The sequence below is a fragment of the Mobula hypostoma genome, chromosome 5 (genome assembly GCF_963921235.1).
Source record: "Mobula hypostoma chromosome 5, sMobHyp1.1, whole genome shotgun sequence".
NCBI lineage: Eukaryota > Metazoa > Chordata > Chondrichthyes > Myliobatiformes > Myliobatidae > Mobula > Mobula hypostoma.
The window spans coordinates 26,531,528-26,550,317 of record NC_086101.1 but is presented as its reverse complement, the minus strand read 5'-3'; the positions used below and the strand labels follow the sequence as shown (position 1 = coordinate 26,550,317).

At 42.5% G+C, this 18,790-nt stretch overlaps 1 protein-coding gene across 2 annotated transcripts in view; it reads left to right on the top strand.

The window, feature by feature from the left end:
• The window catches only part of LOC134346160 (hepatic and glial cell adhesion molecule-like), a 74,703-nt gene that overhangs the window by 48,656 nt on the left and 7,257 nt on the right, over positions 1-18,790 (top strand). For both annotated transcript variants that reach the window (XM_063047473.1, XM_063047471.1), the window contains 5 exons: positions 1,172-1,252; positions 9,105-9,227; positions 9,316-9,399; positions 15,570-15,677; positions 18,206-18,243. In XM_063047473.1, the coding sequence (XP_062903543.1) occupies positions 1,172-1,252; positions 9,105-9,227; positions 9,316-9,399; positions 15,570-15,677; positions 18,206-18,243 (434 nt within the window). The remainder of the gene's footprint in view (positions 1-1,171; positions 1,253-9,104; positions 9,228-9,315; positions 9,400-15,569; positions 15,678-18,205; positions 18,244-18,790) is intronic.

Genomic DNA, 18,790 nt, shown 5'->3' with positions numbered 1-18,790 from the left:
CCACAGGCAGGAACCTCTCGTGATGCCCAGTGTTGTATCTCGGTGGAATATGGACGGAGTCCAACAGCAGAAAGTCCAATATCTGGTCTACAAACATGTACCTCGATCGTAATATGACCCAGATTGCACCATCCGTTGTTATCCAGAACAGTAAGTCCCTAGCTCCTTTACGCTTACCACTCTCAGTGCACTTCCAGTCAGCCCGAACATCAATTTCTCAAACTTCCGGAAATGAAACCCCCCACCATTCAGCATTCCCCATTCCCATTTCCCTCTCTCTCATTATCTCCTTACCTACCCATCACCACCCCTTGGTGCTCCTCTCCCTTCCCTTTCTTCTATGTTTTTCTGTCCTCTCCTATCAGATATCCCCTCTCCAGCACTTTATCTCTTTCACCAGTCAACTTCCCAGCACTTTACTTCACCACTCTCCCTCTCCTGGTTTCACCTAACACCTATACAGAAATTCTGCAGATGCTGGAAATCCAAGCAACACACAGAAAATGGTGGAGGAACTCAGCAGGCCAGGCAGCATCTATGGAAAAGAGTAAACAGTCGATTGTCCTGATGAAGGGTCTCTGCTCAAAACGTTAACTGTTTACTTGTGTCACATGTCTTTGGAGAGGTAGTGGAGCTTGGGGATGGGCTGCTAATATTTATGAACGAGTTTTTATACAGAATGGTGATGTCTGATTTGTAAATGTTAGGAGCTGTATTTGAGAAGGGGGCGCTGTTAGGATTATAAACCAACAGAGCTCTGAAATGGTGTGATTGGGAGTTGGACATTGTCAGCATGTGTTTAGGGAAGTTTTCATACTCGGCAGTGGAAGATGTTTGGTGAGGTTGGTTCAACAAGAAAAAGGAAAGGAAGGAAGGTGCAGAGAAACTAATGGTTTTAATCAACGAATAATCCCAGGTGCACCTAATGTTTTATTGAAAGTGAAGCAAAAGAGACAAAAAAAGTGAATTTGGGCGAGTAAAAGTGAGTGTTAGCTTTGTATTTCATAACAATCTATGAGCCATCAGTGTCACTGTCAATCTTACCCACCCAGGTCCCTTCAATATTACCTGAGATGATGGTTGTGTACATTTTATTCATATTTATAAATAGCTGTCGAGTAGGTTGAAGTGGAGTTAAGCCATTCTAATGTTATTGTTCATTTCTCTGTAGTGTTTCAGAGCCTCGTTATTTGGAACATTTTGTCTGTTGTTGGTACCTTCGTTGCCCTCATCTCCTGGATTGCGATTAAAGGTATGAGCACAAAGATGTGTTTGGTCCATATGCCTCTCAAGCTCAGTGACCCTCTCCAAATGTCCTTTGTGAATTGTTATTGTCCCCATCTCTGCCACTTCCTCTGGCAGCTCATTCCATATGTCTAACACCCTCTCAGTGGAAAAACTGGCAGCTCACATGCTCTTTGACTCTCAGAAACCTTAAATTTCGATTTCCTTACCCTGGAAAAGGAATGTGTTCTTATGACTTTATAACCTGTATAAGGTCACTCCTCAGGGGAATCAATTCCAGTTAGTGCGAGAATAACAATCTTCAGTACATCAAATTGGACCATAAGACTATAAGATATAGGAACAGAAATAGGCCATTCGCCCCATCGAGTCTGCTCTGCCATTCAATCATGGCTGACCCAATTCTTCCAGTCATCCCAATTCCCCTGCCTCTTCCCCATACCCTTTGATGCCCTGGCTAATCAAGAGCCTATTCATAATTGATGCAATGGAAAATGTGTATTTAAATAAAATACAGGTTTCCCCCGCTATCCAAAAGTAGAGCGTTCCTATGAAACCGTTCGTAAGCCGAAATGTTGTAAAGCGAAGAAGCAATTACTATTAATTTATATGGGAAAAATTTTTGAGCAATCCCATACCCAAAAAATAACCTACCAAATCATACCAAATAACACATAAAACCTAAAATAACATTAACATATAGTAAAAGCAGGAATGATATGAGAAATACACAGCCTATATAAAGTAGAAATACTTTTCTGCAATCATTGCAGCACTGTCAAGTGTAGCGAAAGTCTCACACAAGCGCTCTCGGCGGAAGCGCTCTCTTCAGTAACCTTTAAGCTATGAAGCTGCCAGCGCCTCAAAAACTGATCAAACCGCCCATGACTACCTTTAAATTCCACTTTCACAAAAATGTCTTGCATTTATATTGGAAAAATTTTTGCATGTTCCCAAACCCAATAACCTACCCAATCATACCAAATAACACAAAAATACAAAGCCTATATAAAGTAGAAATAATGTATGTACAGTGTAGTTTCACTTAGCGGAATTGGGGAGACAGCGAGCACACTGATGATGGTGTGTTAGGCTGAGGTTGCAGTGGTGGGGGGTACAGGAGACTGGTCACTAACGTCTTCTATGTCTGCCTGCCTTGATGTCGAAGGCTGAGGTTCGTCATCTGCTGTGGCTGATGTCGAAGGCTTGAAAAATGACAGTATGCTTGTCTGCTTAGCCTCACACATTTTTCTATCAAACAGTTCTTTGTAAGCACTCAAACCATCTTGCAAATATGCCCTAAACCTACGTGCCCCTTCAAAATTAAAGTCATACTTTTCTGCAATCATTGCCGCGCTGTCAATCGCAGCGAAAATCTCACGCAAGTGCTTCACGTTCAGTTAGTCATAGTCATAGTCATAGTCATACTTTATTGATCCCGGGGGGAAATTGGTTTTCGTTACAGTTGCACCATAAATAATAAATAGTAATAGAACCATAAATAGTTAAATAGTAATATGTAAATTATGCCAGTAAATTATGAAATAAGTCCAGGATCAGCCTATCGGCACAGGGTGTCTGACCCTCCAGAGGAGGAGTTGTAAGGTTTGATGGCCACAGGCAGGAATGACTTCCTATGACGCTCTGTGTTGCATCTCGGTGGAATGAGTCTCTGGCTGAATGTAGTACATTATGTAGTGGATGGGAGACATTGACTAAGATGGCATGCAACTTAGACAGTATCCTCTTTTCAGACACCACCGTGAGAGAGTCCATTTACATCCCCACAACATCACTGGCCTTATGAATGAGTTTGTTGATTCTGTTGGTGTCTGCTACCCTCAGCCTGCTGCTCCAGCACACAACAGCAAACATCATAGCACTGGCCACCACAGACTTGTAGAACATCCTCAGCATCCTCTGGCAGATGTTAAAGGACCTCAGTCTCCTCAGAAAATAGTGACGGCTCTGACCCTTCTTGTAGACAGCCTCAGTGTTCTTTGACCAGTTCCTGGACAACCTCAATTTCGCTACTGCGTTCGGTTTTGATTCGTATCCTTTCCTCTTGCAATTACATCAGCTCTTCATCTGTCAGTTCTTGGTCATGGGATGCCAAAACCTCTTCAACATCATCTTCGTCAACTTCCACAAACTCAGCCTCCTTAGCCAAAGTTACTATTGCTCTATTTATTGTTGATGGTTCAAAGCCTTTAAAATTGTTCACTGCTTCGGGACACAGTTTCCTCCAAACGCCATTTCTCATCGAGACTGTTAGCCTATCGAGAGCATCTCCAAGATTGGCGATTGCCAATTTTACACTGTACTAGATAACGGGGTGACCCTTTGGGGCACCCTTTGAGAGAAGGGTAGTGCAGTCTGATGTGACCCGAATGAACATTAAATTTTCCTGAATGCTATTGCTATCTTTTTGATTTGGAAATTAAAGAAGGAAAACTCAGCTTATTAGAGAAGAAAGACGCATAGCAAGACAAATATGTGACCAGAATGAACATTAAATATCCATGAAGTAAACTTGAAGGAATCAGGCTTGCTGGGTTGGGTCTGGAATTAAATGTCCAATGTAATGATGGATTTGGCCTTGGATAATCACAGAAGGATTCCATCAATTCCTAGTTGGAATGACTTCTTTCGCACCAAAGGATGTCATTTGGAAGAGGCAATTGTATTGTCTGATGTTCTTTCTGAACTTGTTTGCAATAGGTTCATCATTGCTGTACAAATTGAGGAGTTCATTAGGTAGAGGCGGCAAATTGCCTATCCTGAGCTTTCCAGTATTTTTCAACAAAAGGACTAACGTATCCACTCATGTACTCAGAAAAAATCCCTTGGGTATTCTAACCGCTTGGATGTGAACGGAACACAACAGAAAGCGTATTCTTATCAACGCCTTTAAGTACCCTCGGATTTTCTGAATGGTACACAAGTAGAGGCTTAAGGACAGCATCGCCAGTGGCGTTCATAACAGGCATTAGGGTAAACCTGTCCTTCAATGCCTTCTGTCCGTTAGCCTGCTTTTCTTCTACCGAAATAAATGTCTTGCTCGTTAATTTTTTCCAATAAATTGCAGTTTCGTCACAGTTAAACACCTGCTTATACGAATAACCACCTTCTGTAATTATTTTCTTCAGTTCTGCTGGGAGCTTTTCGGCAGCTTCAGTATCAGCCGAAGCACTCTGTCCGATAAATGTTAAACTATGAAGCTGCCCTAGCCTCAGAAATTGATCAAACCACCCATAACTACCTTTAAGTTCCACTTTCGCAACACTTTCATCACCATCAGCCAGTGCTTTCTGTTTCAGCTTATTAGAAAGACTGACTGACTGATTTCTCCTTAAGTATAAGATAACTTAACGGAACACCACGCTTTGTACACCCATCAATCCACTCAAGCAATAGACTTTCCATTTTATCCATTATCGGATGCCGACTAAGAGAGACACTTTGCTACGAGCAGAACCAACAGTAACATCGGCAGCTTTCAAGATTCTCTCTCCGGGTATCAATAGTGCGAATGGTGGATGCAGGCAAGTTCAACGCGCTGTCAATGTCCTTCATTGACCATGATCAAAATGCTTAATTACGTCCAGTTTTATGCTAAGTGTAACACCCTTACTCTTAGGCTTTTCCGATACCTTAGAACTCATCTTGCTAACGGAAGCACAAAATAAATCGGGATAAAGCACAGATGCTCACAGACTCATGTTTAAGCAATGGCGGCTAGAATGCAGTTCCGGGGGAGGAGCTTGGCTGCTCAGGGCGCGCACTGCCTTTTTTCATAAAAGCGAAAACACTCTTCGGTTAGCGAAAACAGGTAACTAATGTAGGTCTTTCGTAATAGCGAGCTGTCGTAAGGCGAACGTTGGGAAAACGGGGGCCACCTGTATTCAAAATTTGAAAGCTTATTCTGCATTTTTCATTCAAGGAGAAAACTATTTAGTAAGGATTAGAATGATTAGTAGGAAAGTGAAAAATGCAATGGAATAATAATTACTGGGTTCATCTCCAAATCCTTGTGGAGAATGTATGTAGTTCATCTGCTCATGTAAGAAGATTTAGGCTCAGACAAAAATAAGGGTATCTAGATCAGGCTAAAACTATCTTTGTCAAGAAGATCAAAGCAATGTACAGGTCCAGATGTTATTCTTAATGTTTCAACCTACCAATGAAAATTCTTTTGGTTGGGGTTGCGGTGACATCATCATTCAGAATGGCAGCTTAAATCTACAGCTCCGCCGGTAAACCACACGTTTTGCCCGTTAATCCATCAAATACAAGATCTTTCGAAAATATCTGAATTGATAAGGGGGGCAAGAATGGGGAGAAAGAATGGAGATAAAAAAAAAAGCACCACTGCGGAGCCTATGGAAGGGAGAGGTACAGCGTGCGGCTCTCCTACATGTGCCGGTGGTGGCGAAGCTGATGATGGGCCTCGTGCAGGCGAAGTGGCAAATATGATAAGGATTTTGGAAGCGATAAGGCAAGTCCAAAAAGATATAAAGCAGCAACTCAATGATATAAAGTCAGAGCTCGCCAATGTCAATCAGAAAATAGTGGTGGCAGAGACTCGAATTGAGAAGGTGGAAGATCACGTGCAAACGTGGAACAGATACGAAGTAAGACGATAAAAATATTAACTCAACAGGAAAGTAAATTGCTTGACCAGGAGGGAAGATCACGACGGAAAAATATCAGGATTTATGATGTTCCCGAAGGAGCGGAGGGATTGTCGAAGACGGACTTTGTAGACAAGCTGCTGCGGGAAGCGCTGGAGATTCCTCAGACTACAGAGATTGAAATTGAAAGGGTGCACCATTCGCTTGTCCAGTGGCCTCCCGGAGACAGAGAAGATAAACCGCGCTCCATTGTACTTAGATTCTTTCGATTCAAGAGAAAGGCGGAGATTCTGCGAAGGGCCTGGGGTAAGAAGAGGGTGTTTTGGAACGGGAAGTTAATGTACTTCGATCATGATTATCCCCCGGTGGCCCTAGAGAAACTGAAGGAATATTCCGAAGCAAAACGAATATTAAGGCAAAAAAAGATTAAATTCCAAACCCCGTACCCTGCTAAACTGAGGGTATTTTACCAAGAAGGGATACGACTATATCAGACGGTGGAGGAGGCGACTACAGACATGAAGAACAGAGGACTGCCCATTAGCGTGGTCAAACTGAGGGAAACTCTGGCTGAGCAGTTATCCCGAACTGCTTGGGAAATAGTAAGAGAACCTAGAAAGCAGGGGACAGGAGCAGGACGAGACTTTAGGAAAAGACTGTCAGCTCACCAAGGGTAGCCCTCACCTCCTCCAGAAGAGCCATAAGGTTTGGCTAACTTTAAAAGTGCTGATAAACTAAACAGAAGCAAAAATAGATGGCGATATACCTATCTCGAGAAATACGTGTTATAATGTGGATTTTATATTACTCAATTTTTTAAAAAATCATTTATTCATTCCTTTTTCTCCACTTAAATGAGAATATATACATGGGAGGAATATACAGGGAAATCATTTCTGTGTAATAGACATAGTTTTTTTTTTACTTACTTTTATAGGTAGTGCAGCGGGGGCCCTCAACCCACAGGTTGGAGGGGCTATCCCCCATGGCTCGACTTTTCTTCTAGCCCAACCCAGGGTCATCTAGAGGCCCCAGCCTTGGAACCACACCCTCCTTACCTTTCTTTTTATTATTCACTTTTCTTGATTCTTATTTGTTCAGGGAGTAGATCCATTAAGTTATATTCTGCAAATTTCAATGATATACTAAGAGTAAGACCATATACTTTGGGTATATACCTCAAGAATGGTTAAAAAGAGATAAATATAAATATTTAATGGATGTACTGCTGGTGGCTGGTAAAAAGACCCTTACCAGGAAATGGTTATCTCAGGAGAGCCCAACTTTAAGTGTATGGATGGAAATTACACTGGACATTTACAAAATGGAGAAGATAACAACATCTGTTAATCATAAGTTGGAACAATTTTATTCATACTGGAAAAAATGCTTTAACTACATAACATCTCATAGGCCTGATTTTATTCTCACAATCAATGAATATGTTGTAAAAAAAAATCACTCCCTACTCTGTACATAGTTTTCTTCTTTTGATTGTTCTTTCTTTCCTCCTCTTTCTATAAGAGTATACTTCAGATAAATATTATGTGAAGATTTGTGACAAATATGATTATATGATATATATGTATAGTATCCGTAATACATCCTATGGAAATGTTTGTTTGATGATGAAACTCAATAAAATATGAATTACAAAAAAAAGAAAATTCTTTTGGTTGTCCCACACTGTATTCACATTGATATTTTAGAAGGATATTTCTTTCCAAATCCACACCTCAAATTGCCAAGGAAAGGACAGCAGGTGTGTGAGGTCTCAATCACCAGTTGGTCCCTTGCCAAGTCATAACAATTCTGATTTGCAAATGTCACTAATTTTCATTGTAGCTGAGTCTTGTGTCACTATGGAATCATTTTCTGGTGCTTTGCTGTCTGTAAGAAGGTAGTGGGAGGCCTCGCGCCCAAGAAGCTTAGAAATGGGCAGGAGCCCAAGATCAACACTATTTTTCACCAATCTCACGATGAGTGCATTGAAGAGGATTGAAACAGCGAGGCGAGTGAGGAATGTGAGCGAGTGTTCAGCACCTGATACCAGCCTCTTGCTCGCTGTTGCCGGAGGAAGTTGTTCGCATGTGACGGTCTCCCCCTCCACCCTCCCCCCCCCGCTCACTGCTCCCAATGGAAAATTCCCTGCACTTGAATGACCTCGCTCTCCCTCCATGCTGACTGAGGATGGTACCAAAGTTCTGGGTCTGCAGTTTATAGATTAGACTGTATTTCCTGGTAGCTCCTTTATCTGTTACTATTTTGTACAACTTTGCAGCCTGTAGATAATGAATACTAAGCTGAACTGAATATTGGCTCTTTTGATTTTGCGTTTTATATTTCTGTGATTTTGATCATTCCTTCTTCTTCCTCTTTGCGCGTGGGGGAGGGGTGTATGATGTACTTGTTGCCATTTGTGTGATTTGTTTTCTGCATTTGGGGGCTGGGGTTGATGTTTTTCTGTGAACGGGTACCATAGTTTGTTTTGTGGCTTTCTGTGGAAAAGACGAATCTCAAAGTTGTATACTGCATATATCCTTTATAACCGTATAACAATTACAGCACAGAAACAGGCCATCTCAGCCCTTCTACTCCGTGCCGAACTCTTACTCTCACCGAGTCCCACCGACCTGCACTCAGCCCATAACCCTCCATTCCTTTCCTGTCCATATAGCTATCCAATTTAACTTTAAATGACAACATCGAATCTGCCCCAACCACTTCTGCTGGAAGCTCATTCCACACAGCTACCACTCTCTGAGTAAAGAAGTTCCCCCTCACGTTACCCCTAAACTTTTGCCCTTTAACTCTCAACTCATGTCCTCTTGTTTGAATCTCCCCCACTCTCAAAGGAAAAAGCCTATCCACGTCAACTCTATCTATCCCCTTCATATCAAGTCCCCGCTCAACCTTCTACGCTCCAAAGAATAAAGACCCAACTTATTCAACCTTTCTCTGTAACTTAGGAAATGAAACCCAGGCAACATGCTAGTAAATCTCCTCTGTACTCTCTCCATTTCGTTGACATCTTTCCTATAATTCAGTGACCAGAACTGTACACAATAAACTTTGAATCTTTTGAATCCTTGGAATTTTCACCAGCTGTTTTTCTAGGAGTTACAACCTACTCCCAAGGTCTACCCAGAACCCCGAAATATGAATTTGAAAGAAATTTAAATGTGTTATGAATTACTAACCAGTATTGTTGAATCTTCCCTCCAGGTGCTGTCTTTATATCTGTTGTTGCATTATGCACAGTCTCTGCCCTGTTTTTGGCCATAATTACATCAATTGTCATTCTGAAATTTGGCTGCTCCTTTAATGGGAATTTCCTTGGGAAAAACGGTAAAGAACAATTCACTATTGTACAAAATTTCTAGGTTTAACAGTAAAACTATACTTGCAACTAAATTATATCATTTACATTTAACAGGATCTCAACCTTTCATTGACTTGAGTGGTTTCATTATAATCCCCATTTCAATCACTCTCCTAAAGGAAGAGGTTCAGCAAAACAGTGAGTCTAACATTGCAAACATTGGCATTTCTGTGTACTCAGCATGTTTTAAAATCACAAGTACTGTGTGAAGTGGCCACTCCAATCACCACTGTTAAACCCAGATTAATCTGCAATCAGTACATGTTATTTTCTGTGGATATACAAGCCTTACTTCAATGTTGGCTAAACAATCGACCTGTTTGTTGACTTCAGGGGGTGCACACGCTCCTGTTTGCATCTAAAGTGCTGATGTCGAGAGGATTGAGAGCCTCAGGTTCTTAGGAGTGAACCTCGCTAATAGCCTGTCTTGGTCTAACCATGTAGATGCCGTGGCCAAGAAGGTGCCCCATGGCTCTGCTTCCTTAGGAGGGGAAAGAAATGTGGCACTTCCCCAATTTTTATAGATGCACCATGAAAAACATCCTATCAAGATGCATCACAGGCTGGTGTGGAAACTGCTTTGCCCATGACCATAAGAAATTGCAGTAAAAACTGGATACCGCTCAGTATATCACAAAAATCAGCTTCCTCATCATAGACTGTCTACACTTCTTGCTCCTTTGATAAAGCAGCCAACATAACCAAAGGTCCTCCCTGCTCTCAGACATTCTCTCTTACTTAGGAATATAGAAAACCAACAGCAGAATACAGGCTCTTTAGCCCACAAAGTTGTGCTGAACATGTCCTACCTTAGAAATTACTAAGCTTACCCATAGCCCTCCATTTTTCTAAGCTCCATGTACCTATCCAGAAGTCTCCTTAAAAGACCCTATCGTATCTGCCTCCACCACCGTTGCCGGCAGCCCATTCCATGCATTCATCACTCTTTGCATTTAAAAAAAACTTACCCCTGACATTTCCTCTGTACCTACTCCCCAGCACATTAAACCTGTGATGTCTTGAGGCAACCATTTCAGTCCTGGGGGAAAGCCTCTGACTATCCACACGATCAATGCCTCACATCATCTTATACACCTCTATTAGGTCACCTCTCATCCTCCGTCGCTCCAAGGAGAAAAGGCTGAGTTCACTCAACCTGTTTTCATAAGGCACGCTCCCCAATCCAGGCAACGTCCTTGTATAATCTCCTCTGCTCCCTTTCTATGGCTTCCACAACCTTCCTGCACTGAGGCGACCAGAACTGAGCACAGTACTCCAAGCGGGGTCTGACCAGGGTCCTATATAGCTGCACCATTACCTCTCAGCTCCTAAATTCAATTCCACAATTAATGAAGGACAATACACTGTATGCCTTCTTAACCACAGAGCAGCTGCTTTGAGCATCCTATGGACTCGGACCCCAAGATCCCTCTGATCCTCCACACTGCCAAGAATCTTACCATTAATACTGTATTCTGCCATCATATTTGACCTACCAAGATGAACCACTTCACACTTATCTGGGTTGAACGCCATCTGCCACTTCTCAGGCCAGTTTTGCATCTTATCAATGTCCCGCTGTAACCTCTGACAGCCCTCCACACTATCCACAACACCTCCAACCTTCGTGTCATCAGCAAACTTACTAACCCACCCCTCCACTTCCTCATGCAGGTCGTTTAAAAAAAATCACAAAGTGTAAGGGTCCCAGAACAGATCCCTGAGGCACACCACTGGTCACCAACCTCCATGCAGAATATGACCCGTCTGCAACCACTCTTTGCCTTTTGTGGGCAAGCCATTTCTGGAGTCACAAAGCAATGTCCCCTTGGATCCCATGCCTCCTTACTTTCTCAATAAGCCTTGCATGGGGTACCTATCAAATGCCTTGCTGAAATCTATATACACTACATCTACTGCTCTTCCTTCATCAATGTGTTTAGTCACATCCACAAAAAATTCAATCAGGCTTGTAAGGCACGACCTGCCCTTGACAAAGCCATGCTGACTATTCCTAATCATATTATACTGCTCCAAAAGTTCATAAATCCGGCCTCTCAGGATCTTCTCCATCAACTTACCAACCACTGAAGTAAGACTCAGTGGTCTATAATTTCCTGGGCTACCTCTACTGCCTTTCTTGAATAAAGGAACAACATCCGCAACCCTCCAATCCTCCAGAACCTCTGCAGTTCCCATTGATGATGCAAAGATCATCGCCAGAGGCTCAGCAATCTCCTCCCTCGCCTCCCATAGTAGCCTGGGGTACATCTCATCCGGTCCCGGCAACTTATCCAACTTGATGCTTTCCAAAAGCTCCAGCACATCCTCTTTCTTAATATCTACATGCTCAAGCTTTTCAGTCTGCTGCAAGTCAGCACTACAATCATCAATATCCTTTTCCACAGTGAATACTGAAGTAAAGTAATCATTAAGTACCTCTGCTATTTCCTCTGGTTCCATACACACTTTCCCACTGTCACACTTGATAGGTCCTATTCTTTCACGTCTTATCCTCTTGCTCTTCACATACTTGTAGAACGCCTTAGGGGTTTTCCTTAATCTGGCCCACCAAGGCCTTCTCATGGCCCCTTCTGGCTCTCCTAATTTCCTTTTTAAGCTCCTTCCTGTTAGCCTTATAATCTTCTAGATCTCTAACATTACCTAGCTCTCTGAACCTTCTATAAGCTTTTCTTTTTTTCTTGACTAGATTTATTACAGCCTTTGTACACCATGGTGCCTGTACCCTACCATAACTTCCCTGTCTCATTGGAACGTACATATGCAGAACTCCACACAAATATCCCCTGAACATTTGCCACATTTTTTCCATACTTTTCCCTGAGAACATCGGTTCCCAATTTAAGCTTCCAATTTCCTGCCTGATAGCCTCATAATTCCCCTTACTCCAATTAAACGCTTTTCTAACTTGTCTGTTCCTATCTCTCTCCAATGCTATTGTAAAGGAGATAGAATTATAATTTATACTTTCGACTTTATTATGATCACTATCTCCAAAATGCTTTCCCATTGAGAGATCTGACACCTGACCAAATCAAGTACAGTATCTCCTCTTGTAGGCTTATCTATATATTGTGTCAAGAAGCCTTCCTGAACACACGTAACAAACTCCATCCCATCTAAACCCCTTGCTCTAGGGAGATGCCAATTGATATTTGGGAAATTAAAATCTCCCATCACGACAGCTCTGTTATTATTACACCCTTCCAGGATCTGTTTCCTTACCTGCTCATCGATATCTCTGTTACTATTGGGCGGCCTATATATAAAAAAAACACCCAGTAAGGTTATTGACGCCTTCCTGTTCCTAACCTCCACCCACAGAGACTCCGTAGACAATCCCTCCATGACGTCCACCTTTTCTGCAGCCGTGACGCTATCTCTGATCAACAGTGCCAAGCCCCCACCTCTTTTGCCTCCCTCCCTCCCTGTCCTTTCCGAAACATCTAAAACCCGGCACTTGAAGTAACCATTCCTGTCCCTGAGCCATTCAAGTCTCTGTAATGGCCACCACATCACAGCGCCAAGTACTGATCCACGCTCTAAGCTCATCTGCTTTGTTCACAATATTCCTTGCATTAAAATAGACACATCTCAAACCATCCGTCTGAGCGCGTCTCTTCTCTATCACCTGCCTATCCCCCCTCACACACTGTCTCCAAGCTTTCTCTATTTGTGAGCCAACTGCCTCTTCCCCAGTTTCTTCAGTTCAGTTCCCACCCCCTCAACAATTCTAGTTTAAACTCTCCCCAGTAGCCTTAGCAAATCTCCCCGCCAGGATATTGGTCCCCCCTGGGATTCAAGTGCAGCCCGTCCTTATTGTACAGGTCACACCTGCCCCAAAAGAGGTCCCAATGATCCAGAAATCTGAATCCCTGCCCCCTGCTCCAAGCCCCCCCTTTCTATTTGGCAGAAGATATTAAAACCTGAAAACCAGAACCAGGAGACCTGAAGACAGGTTGTATCCCTCTGTTATAATACTACTGAATGGCCCTCTAGTATGATAAGATGGACTTTTGACCTTACAGTCAGCCTTGTCCTGGTCTTGCACCTTGTCTTCCTGCACTGCGCTTTCTCTGTAACTGGGTCACTATATTCTGCAATCTGTTCTTACTTTCACTTGCTCTCAATGCACTGATACAATGATCAGTATGGATGAGATTCAAAATTATTTTTTCTCTGTACTTCAGTACATGAGAAATTAACAAACCAATTTACTGATTTATGTGGATGAGGCTGAAGAGATTTTGCATCACCTTGGTTCCCTTTTCTCTTGCCACAACCCTGGTACAAGCTTTCTGCTTATGAACTCCTTCAGCGAGGTCAATCCTGATGCCATACTATTGGACATTGAAGACCCCGACCAGAGTAGATTCTGTCTCCTTGCTCTACTCCATCACATTTCCAAGTGGTATTCAAAGTGGATTTTTCTAATTACTCAGCTGAGGGAGGCTGTGGTAAACAGGAGGCTTCTTTGTCTTCGCCTTGGGAATTTATGGAGCTCAGAATCAATAAAGAGGACCCCTATAGCCCCTGGCTTTTGTTTATTTACCATACTATGCTTTCCTGGTGTGTCGTTTTGGGCAAAGATCTAGCCAGGCATGAAGGACTCTGGGGCAATGGTTACAGACTAGTATGTCCATTACTTGTCTATTTTTTGATTCAGTTCAGCCTTCGCAATTTGTTACAGTGTACTTAAATGTGCTGAATGTGGGGTGTCCAGCCCATAGGTATTTCATAACATTTCCTTTTGTAATTTGTTGTCAAGTTTCTTTGCCAATGAAGAGGGATCTAGTGCTTTCCCAGCACATGTGACACATAAACTCTTCTCAAGATTCCAGCCGGGTCTAGGTGTCAATTTTAGCTGATATTTCAATGACAAACTCCGCCATCTTCATCAGCGATGATGCAAGGGAATGTCTAGTCTGTTGGTCTATATACTCAACTCCCCTCATCTGTCCTTTCTGATTGGTTAGTGCTCAGCCATTCAGCTTTCCGCTTTTGCCTTTGTCGCCAGCTATTGCTAATTTCTACATGGAGGACTTTTGAACAGAGGGTTCTGAGCTCATCGCCCTTGAGCTCCAAATGCTTCTTCAGATATGTTGATGACACCTTCGTAGTATGGCCACATGGACTCCAGGCACTCCAATAGTATCACGACCATCTGAGCAACATACACCCAAACATTCAATTTACGATGGAGATGGAGATAAATAGTTGCCTCCCATTCCTGGACATTCTAATACGAAAGAAACTAGACAGTAGCCTCGGGCAAGGCACCTATCAGAAGCCCACTCACACAGACTTACACCATGACAATAACAGCCACCGTCACGCCTCCCAACGTATACCAGTTCTTCCTACTTTGGTCAACTGTCGAAGATCTTTCACACCTGGAGAGTCTGTATGAGGAATTAAGACGATTACGCACAATATTCCTACGGAATGGCTACAAGGCAAAAGAAATCAATTGGGCCCTTAACAGGGCCAATGGAAAAACCAGGAAACCTAACGCCAATGAGGAACCCGTAGCTACCATCCATCTTCCTGATATTTCCACAGTTTCTGGAAGGATCAGCAGGATTCTGATGAAATATTGGATAAATGCCATTAACAGACCCATAAGGAAGCTCAGATTCCAGCTTATCAGGGTCAAAGATGACCTGGGATTCAGGATGGCTGGCATTTACATAACACCCTGTGAATGTGGAGGAGCGTGTATCTGCCAGACGGGACGCACGGTGGAAACCTGCATCAAGGAGCATAGGAAGTGTATCTGTTTGGGTTACCTGGAGGAATTGGCGGTAGCGGAACAGTGCATATGCAATAACCACAGGATTGACTTCAACAGCACAGAACTACTGCGCCGTGCCAATGGCTTTTGGGACTGCCTGGTGAAGGAAGCCATTGAAATAAGACAAGACTAAGAATTTGAACAAAGATGTGAGCCTCCCTCTAAGTAAGAACTGGAATATGATTCTAAACAATGTGGGTCAACTGATAATTAGCCAATCAGGAGGGATGGACAATGGGATTTCAGTATATATTCCACAAGGCTAGACATGCCTAGGCATCATCCAGATGAAGATTGTGGAATACGACATTGAAATGTTGGTTAAAATTGACACCTGCACCCACCTGGAAGCCTGAGAAGAGTTTATACGTTGGTTTGCTAATGCTCCAAAAAAAAAATTCCTTGGGTTGGTTTACCAAGGTGAAGGTGTTAAATAAATGCTGCATTGGGACACATTCAACTTACACAGTGTTTCATTGTCACACATTTTCAGATCAAAGTTGTCACACCAGCATCTTAGAATGGAGCATACCGATTGCACTATTGGTCAGCTGTGTTATTATGATATCTGTGTTCCTTGCAACACATCACTGTAAATGCCGTAAGTATCAAATCCTTTCCACTTCCGGAAGAATTCAGAATGGAAATAAAAACGTTTACGTAACTGTTGTTACGTAACCCATGATGGGAATAAAGAACCAGCAGAAATAGAAAACACTTTGGAGTCCAGTATTGCCATTAACTAATAATATTTATTAGTAACAATGCAATAAAGTAATATAAATGTAGATAAATCAAACAGGTTAGCAATGATTATATATAAATAAGTATATCAGTAAGTGGGGAAATATATATGAAAAACTAAGCTTCTTCAAGTCTAGGGGTAAAAAGATAGTCTTACGATGATGAGTAAAGTTCAGTTCAGTTCGTGGTATTGAATTGAGTAGTGATAGAGAGAGAGAGGGAGAGAGAGATTTGTGTCTTCAGGTGAGTTGACGCCCTCGATATTCTCGTTGTCCTCTGAAATCCTTTAGAAGTCACCGACTGTGACCACAACAAAGGGGTTTTCTGTGGTGGAGCTATCACCCAGGCAAGGGTGGACACATGGACAACTCACCACCAATCAATCCCTTTTCTTTTCACTGCAGGAGCCAACTGATCGATCTGCCTGATCGATCCTCCAAAAACCCACTTTTTCTGCGGGCACAACAAAGCTCATTCAGTGTCCAAAACATGTGTCTGAGGTCTATATCATCTGACCTCCTATTTATCTCACCCGTACTGGGTATCAACTGTTATTCAAATAACTCCTCCTTCTCTGTATAAGAAATGCACAAGCAGGCAAATGTCTTTGAGAAGTATAAACACACTGCCAGAAAATCATAACATCGATTGTCCATCAAATAACACCGCCTTCGGTCACCATAGCAACTTACAAGCTGCCCGGTGCCATCTCCAACTCAGCAGAAATCCAAAAGTTAGCCAGTTCTTTCTCGTGCCTTAAAGTGACAGTCCAACAGTTAGTCTTCGTCTCTCTCTCCTTTCAAAACAAGATATCAGTGGTAAATACCTCTCTCTCTCTTCAAAAGCACAGTCTATGGGGGTAATTCAGGACCCTGTTACACTATTTTGTCATTAACTTTTAAAGTAGAACAGTTGTGAAGAAATTGTCTCAGTACATTATCTTCCTTTCCTTTATACCCACAATGTCATCGTAGAAATGTCAAATCCCTAGCACAGGTTGTTGCACTAAATACCTGTTCTTGGGGTTAGCAAATGGACAAGGCTAGAAGTCTTTATTACGAGTCACATGTGTATCCAACTTTCCCTGAAGCCAAAGGCCACTACGCGTTCCCCTGAATTCCCATTTTGTTTAAAGACTCTCACTGTCCACAGACCCTGATCCTGAAGGTGATACTGCAGGTCAGCCTGCCCCAAGGCTATACAATCACTACACAATCTAGTACGAGGGGGCATGACTTAAGGATTGAAGGGCGCCCATTCAGAACAGAGATGCGAAGAAATTTTTTTAGCCAGAGGGTGATTAATCTATGGAATTTGTTGCCACCGGCGGCAGTGGAGGCCAAATCATTGGGTGTATTTAAGGCAGAGATTGATAGGTATCTGAGTAGCCAGGGCATCAAAGTTTATGGTGAGAAGGCGGGGGAGTGGGACTAAATGGGGGAATGGATCAGCTCATGATAAAATGGCGGAGCAGACTCGATGGGCCGAATGGCCAACTTCTGCTCCTTTGTCTTATGGTCTTATACCAGGCTTCTGTCTTGACACATCTTATCAAACTCAATTTTGGGAATGAAAAGATCCTGACCTGTGAATAACCTGGATTGTAGAAACAAGCTCCTGCTGCTGAGAATAGAGGGGGGCAAAGAGGGTGAGTGGGACTGTGGAAGAGAGGGAGACTAAACTCCTTGGTTTGAAAATGGAGAAATGGTTTGGTTCACTGCATCATCTCCAACTGCTGATTTGGGACAATACTTTCCACCAGTTTCTGTATTTGTCCTGTATCTCTCTACTTTCCACAGATGTCTTCATGGTATTTCCAAACCCTGCCACAATGCAGTACAAAGTGGATCTGCTACAGTAGTTACCTCAGAGACTTTAAATAATATAGTTATGAAAGTATCATACCATATCACCAGTTTCTGTTCCTTACCCCTAGCTTTTGAGCCCCAGCCCCAACCCTACCTGCTTTGTTCTTTCAACCTTGTCACACGTAAGTATCAACCTGCAACCCCTTGCCAACATGGAGCAAAGGAGCCGCTGCCTGGATCACCTGCTCCACGGTCCTGGCACAATAGGACACTACTATATATCCATATTCTCTGCTCTGTTGAGCCCAGGAGTTTATATCCAAATAAAGTGACAGACCACATGAGTATAATTTCATAGTGCACCCAATGAAATCAGCCCCACAAAATGAGTAAAATGTCGGTTGTCCCTGAGATCCCCACAGTACGTTCAATTACAATTATAAGGAAACCACATTGACCTGGACCAAAATATGAGAGATTGAGTCAAATCTGACTTTTCCACAGAAAAATGGTGATGAGAAACAATGTTCTTTGTTAACTATCTCAAATTTATAAAGGTTTATTTTATTTGTTATAGACAGAAACATAAATGAAAACATTGAAGTAAGACAACAGGTATGTTATCATCTAAATGTCTGCAATTGTCTAGAACTCTGTTACAAGGCCAGTTTAATGTGCATTTATAAAAGTAAGATGCAAATCAGGCTTTGGCCAGAGCGTGGGTTTGGGGGTTCAATATCAGTGAGCATGTATCAAATGTTTGATAATTTAATTTCGAAAATCTGCTGTTTCATAGAATTCTTAAAATACAAAAGGAAGCCATTTGGCTCATTAGATTTATTACAGAAATCCCATGAGTTTCATTCCACTGCTTTCTGTGCCCCACCACCCACTGACTTGCAAGTTATTTTTCCTTATTTGTCTGAATAATACACTTCTCAAAGCCTTGACTAATACAGTTTTAACCACGCTACAAGTATGAGTTCCAACTATAATCATGACCATCAGGAAGGGTAAGGGGAGGAAGCAGTCAGTGCAGGGTTCCCCTCTGACCATTCCCCTCATTAACAAGTGTGCCCCTTGTTGCTGCTGGGTGGAGGGCAGATGACCTATCAGGGTGCAGCAGAGCCGCCAGGCCAGTGGCACTCTGTCCGGATCTGAG